Source organism: Triturus cristatus, chromosome 7, assembly GCF_964204655.1.
Source record: "Triturus cristatus chromosome 7, aTriCri1.1, whole genome shotgun sequence".
Taxonomy (NCBI): Eukaryota; Metazoa; Chordata; class Amphibia; order Caudata; family Salamandridae; genus Triturus; species Triturus cristatus.
The window spans coordinates 1,831,991,848-1,831,997,847 of record NC_140590.1 but is presented as its reverse complement, the minus strand read 5'-3'; the positions used below and the strand labels follow the sequence as shown (position 1 = coordinate 1,831,997,847).

At 41.3% G+C, this 6,000-nt stretch overlaps 1 protein-coding gene across 1 annotated transcript in view; it reads right to left on the bottom strand.

The window, feature by feature from the left end:
* Positions 1–237: 237 nt before the first annotated feature.
* LOC146813328 (C-type lectin domain family 2 member L-like) overlaps positions 238–6,000 on the bottom strand; it is a 111,468-nt gene continuing 105,705 nt past the window's right edge. The window contains exon 5 of the mRNA XM_085620142.1: positions 238–5,665. Within this exon, the coding sequence (XP_085476268.1) occupies positions 5,560–5,665 (106 nt within the window). The 3' untranslated portion in view covers positions 238–5,559. The remainder of the gene's footprint in view (positions 5,666–6,000) is intronic.

The following is a 6,000-nucleotide window of genomic DNA, read 5'->3' as shown; positions in this document are numbered from 1 at the left end:
GTACATTCGTGGAGCAGGGTACATTGACTCTAGCAGCTGAGTGCTGTGTCTACCACATCCTTCATGTGTGTCATATGTTTATCTCAGATCCATCATTTAATTCATCTTTGATTTCTACCATTAAATTCACAAATGAAGATGCATGGATTTCAGACGATTCATATCAATCAGGAAAGCGTTAAAGATATACAAAAAAAGTTTATGTAGTTTTTAAATATCAGTCAGCACAGAACAAAATGCAGTTATCATTTTAATTTAGAATCATACGAATACATTTATTGATGTATACAGTTAAAATTAATGCATACATTATGGATAGGAGATTTGGAAACAAAAAACAACACATAAAATAAAGCTTTAAAATGTAGGAAATTTGACTAATATTTTTGAAATTAATACAGACCTTTTTTGCAAATTGTAAAAATGAAAAACCTTTTTAAACCTATATTAATATTATAAAAAAGAAGACATTTCATGATTTCTTGGTAAAATTGTTCCACTTCATATTGATTTTAAATTAAGTCTCCCAATTTTTTTTTTTCCGCAGTTGTTGGCTAAACGTGGATCAAGATATGTGCCCATCATTTCTAGGACACAGTCAACGGAGGAAGAACTCACACACAGAATACTGCGCTAGGTAAGACATGTATTTTATTTCATTCTTATAGATTTACTTAAAACTAATTGATTAATGGATTGGAGTAGGATAGGGCAGTGGAAGTGATTTTGTAGCAACGTTTTTTTGTTCTAAAAATCTTTTCTTATTTCAGAGTTATCTTTACTTTTATGCAGGTGGGCTCAGGAGCTTGGAAGTGCTTAGGTGGTACAAACAATCTTAAACTGCATTTTATAATATTTTTATTCGGTTACTTTGGTTAGCAACGTGTTACATGTTTTTACTATTGCAAGTTGTGCCTTAGATTTGCAATTGCATTTTTTCTAGAAGTTAGTAACAATGTGAATCCTTTATTTTTGGAATTTGAGTTGGTTTGTATTGGAGCATTTTTCTTGCATGTGAGAGAGTCTGGTCTTGATTTTCTACAATTTTATCTTACATTTTGGTCATTGTTGGTGCATTTAGAGATAATTATTTTTAGCTTCATGTTCATTTAAAAAAAGTTTCTTTCTCACTTTTGTATTCGTATTTCATGGGCCTTTGAAAAGAAGGATTTATCACAAGGAATTTCCTTGGATAATTTTCAAGCGCTACAAGTGCGTTTTCCAGTCTGAATTGTATTTGGGACACATTTTTTTTCTGTAAATGATGGTGCTAGTTTCAAAGAAGGTGTTTTGGGTAGGAATCACCCATGACACCTGTAAGGGGGTGTATCCTCTTATTTTTCACGCCTTCGATCAAGAGGATCACATATATGGATTTTTCTTGGAAATGTAGGTGTCTTTTGTGGAGATGTGTGTTTTTGGCACTGAATTGTGTTTAAGGCATAACTGTTGTGTAAATGTACCCAATGTGTTTTATAAAAAGTTACAATGGTTCTCACAGTACTTTGTCTGTTTTCTAGTGAGTGGTGATTTCTTATGCGTTTAATACTTTCTCAAGGTGCTTAAGTGCCCTGTCCATGTGTTTTCAAAGTAGTCCAATCATTCTGTTAATTTCCCCACATTTCTGAGTAATAGGTTGGAGGGTGAGTCAGGAACTACAAATGCATGTGAGGCTACTTGGTTTCATGTCGAAAGGTGAGATTTGTAGCGTGTTCTTCAACTACATGCATGTTTTGTTTCCTATATATTGCTCGACCCCCAAAAAATGGTTATCTGGTGTCAGTAGTTTCTTGCATGTAGTGTACATTGTAGGCAACAAAGTAAGCAATGTTGCTAATTATTACCTGAAATGCGCTGTGCCGTGTTTTAAATAAATATTTCATGTCACATGTTCAACTTATCTTGGGTGAGATGGCTAGATCGGTTTGCTAGATGTCACTGTTCTGTGTGAAAAGGCAGAGTTCTGACAGCTATGCCTGGGCAGGTCCATGTTCTCTTTAGAGAGACATCACCCTTTGAGGTGCTTCACTTTATATTGCTCGACTGTGATTGAATGTTTTTTAAAAAAAAGGTTTCATAATATTAACGTAGCAAAAAACAAAAACAAAATTCTGACAGAAATGTCAATGTTTAATACTTGTGATATTTTGAGCAGAATTAGAGTGCCTGACGCCTACTGGGGCAGAAGTATATGTTTTCGTTGCTTCAGTTTTCTATTTGTAATTATTGTGCTCTGAACCTAGACGCTTGTCATCTTATGCGGGATATAAATAGGAAATCCACATTGTAGTTAAAGTACATTTTAATCAAGCATTGGCATTGCCAATAGGTCTCGCCTTTGGGACCTTATAAGTGTTTAGCCATGCAACAGTTGCATAACTAAATACTTATAATGACCCAAAAGCGAGACCTATTGGCTATGCCAAGCGGCCGCTTTGATGTTTGATCGCGATCGTGATCCCTTTTGCGGCCGCAGGGCCGCGAAAGTGAAAGTAATCACAGAAAAGCGCAGCGCCCGTGCACATGCACTGTAGCTCTAGGCTGGCCTGGTAGCACTTTTTGGAGCCCTCTCAAAAAGTCTCGCCAGACCAGTGCATGCGCTGGGTCAGGCGAGACCTAAAAATGTCTTTATTGTTACTCATTCAATTGAGGAGTTTTTTTTATGTAGCAGTTACATGTCTGGCCACTTCAGGGTGCTATGTGGTGATGGGTACAGTCTGGTGGGTGCAATGTCAGAGTACATGTGAACCAATCAGGAAGACGCAGTGCAACGTGAAAGCCCATTGGACACTGTGAATCAATCCCCCTGCGAAAGTGAGAGAAGTCTGAGGGTTGGGTATATCATGGAAGATTAGGTCCTGGTGCCTGGGGTTTGAAAGTGTGGTCCCTTGAGGTTGTGCTGATTTGAAAGCATCCCTAAAAAGTGAGTTTTATTGTCTGGGAATGTTTTGCAGAGTTGGTATGAATGGCACGGATTTGGAAAATTGCTGTGTGTAAAACCCTCGCTCGTGTTTATATACTTTTGATGGACACTTTCTCGGTTTCCCCATCACTTACCACTTGCACTTTTAGAACAAACCCAGCCCTCGCATGACTTGCTCAAGGCGCTTTTCGAGATGGGTATAAATGTGGGTGGTTTTCACCCGGGGAGCTCCTTTGCACAATTACGCTGTGCTCGCTGCTACTTTTTTTAAAAATTTAACTTTTGAAAATAATGTCAGTTTTATTGTAAATAACTTTCGAAGAGTCATCCTAATACAGGATGTTTGCGTTTTCTTCAACAGTTTATTGGGTTCTCCTCTGTGTTGGCGGTGCTGCAGAGACAGAGGTGTGACGCATTCGCAAAACTCAAGCTGCTTTTGGGGTGATCTAGCTTAATTAGACTCGCAGTGCGTTATGGGTAATATGTAAGCCATGATCTTGTTCCTTCGCCAAGAGGCAGTCAGATAAGGTGCTCGTGGCACGAGAGATGGGGGTGTGCGTGTTATCAAGTTCAGGCATAGCTTATGTATGAGCTTTGCAATCTTTGTAAATTCTGGGGCTGGAAATTTAGAAGGTCAGTTTATAAAACAATAATAATTAAACATTAAGAAGACTAGGGTCAATAATCAGTGAAATGAGATGATCGTTCTACAGATGGACAAACTCTTCTCGGCATGGAAACAGTGCACAGGTTAGGGGGGATGTTACTAATACTGCAGAGTCTGACTGGCACGTGAAGACACTGCTTCATGCCCCACGGATTGCCCACAGAGGGCATGTTGCTACAGCTTAATGGATGAAATACAAAATGCAGATCCGCGCTGTGTAATACGGTATTTATGGCACTGTTGAGGGAGGGGGACAGCTTGGTAGAGTTCATCTCCTCCAGCTGCAGCCTCAGAGATCCCATCCTGCCGGGCAAGAATCTCTGCATTATCTGGTGCCCTCCACCATGGGCTCAGCTGACCTAATCGGGGCTGCCAAGAGGTGTTGGCTAAGTGAAGACAGCTGAGGTGTGCATTAAAGAACAGTGGTGTTATTGTGCAGCCCCGAGATACAGCAGAGCAAGTGTACATCCGATAGGGTTGTTTGGGGTATGACCACACCTAACAGAAACAATGCGATCCAATCAAAGCCCTTTCTTTGAAAGCCCCCTCCCCACAGGTTCAATCCATGTTTGAGCGGATGGCGGTGGGCTGATGCACCATGCTGAAAGCAGCAGAAAAGGTATGTCAAGGGATATATAATATACAAATGCAATACTCCTGGACTCCCACTCTGCCAGGCGCAGTCTATACACATCACATCATAATATTGTACTCATACACGTACACACGTACACACTTCTGCCCATGCTTCCCTCTCACTATAGAGCCACAACACTTCATAATCCCAAAGTGGGATCGTGCCAGAGACATTGTGCTCGTGCCTGTGGGTCACACTGGTGTTTAAAGGGCTCTGACTCTGCATCTGTTTAAAATCAGCATCTCAACTCTGGGACAACAGCACCATCAAGTGGCCGGACTCGGGCACACCGCACATTTAATACTGCTCACACTGATTGGGGCTCCGGATGCACGATTAATCGACGCAACTTCCTCATCACCTTATTTCAAGCACTATATGAGGTTTGCTTTCAAAATAACAAAAACGTGTATAAAAATAAATACTGCCCTTTATCGCATCTCTTAACCCCTTTCTCTACTACGTGCCGGTCATTTCACATTAGTGCAAATTGAAATATACGGTCTGAATACATTGCATATTTGGTAGAACTTTGCATGGCTATGAGTTGAATATAACCTCCTCTTCAGTATCCGTGCCAGGTGAGGGGGGTTCATTTTAGAGTTTGGTGCAGTCGTATGGTTGATAAACATTACTTAGTAAACTGGCGACTGGGACAAGAAACAAGGGAGAGTTAGGACAGAAAATAAAATGGTCACCAAAATAAAACTGGTACGTACCCATTAGCGAACCAGAAGATAAAACAAGTGGCCCACATTTGCAAATCCAGGCAGTTTTGGATTTGCAAAGACACGCTACAGAAGTGTTTTGCAAAGTAGAGGAGGCTGTATGCATTTGTATTTGCTGCAGGCAATGTTTGTGGTAATGTCAGGGAACTCAACAGTAAAATCCAGCCCACCAACCCACAAAACAGACCGACAAACAGACAGAAAACGTCCCTCACATTGACCTGTTGGACTGGTCTGGAGGCTTAGTGAACATCCATTGTAGGGGCCTGTGTTCGACCTCATGGTCACAGGTTCAAATCCAGGCTGGTCCACTCAGCCTTTCATCCTTCTGACGTCGAGAACATGAGTACCATTGAGTTGGGTAACAATAAACATCTGTTATTCAGCGCAAAGATACTCTCGGGTGAAGGTGCCCTTTACAAACACACACGTTAGTCCAGCACTGCCAAACTGCCCTGTAGTCCAGTGCGACCGTGCCAGGAAGGGAATAACAACCGTCATCGAAGAAGGAGATTAATAAACCTGTTCTCGTCAGGTGGTTTCAGGCCTGCATGCTCTGTTCTCTCCCGCGCCCTTCTCAGTAGGTTCCAGCGTGCTCCCTCCTTTACATCTTCTTCATGCAGATGAAAGCCCTCTCAAGGTGACAGGATGTTGTGGTGATCGAGTTGCCATCGATATAGGCACAGTCCTCTCGACTCACTAACTGGAAACTGAAAGACAAGGGAGACACTTCCTGAGAAGAGAGCCACCAGGGAGGAGATCAAAGTAACACAAACAAGACAATGGAAGGTGTCTGTACCCCAGACTGATCAGTTGCCCCTTTACTTCTGATTACAATTCCAATGTGGGCAACTTATCACGTGAAGTGCATTGCCAGGCGTTTACTGATTTAATTTTGTTTCACAAAGAAATATGTGAACTCACAATATGTGAGATGTTCTGGTTGATTCTGACAGCTTCGTGGACATAAAGGGAAAACTCAGACATGTTCTTTGTCAACCAGGTTCACCTAAGCTGCTCGGTCAGGTGTCTCATTAAACTTCTT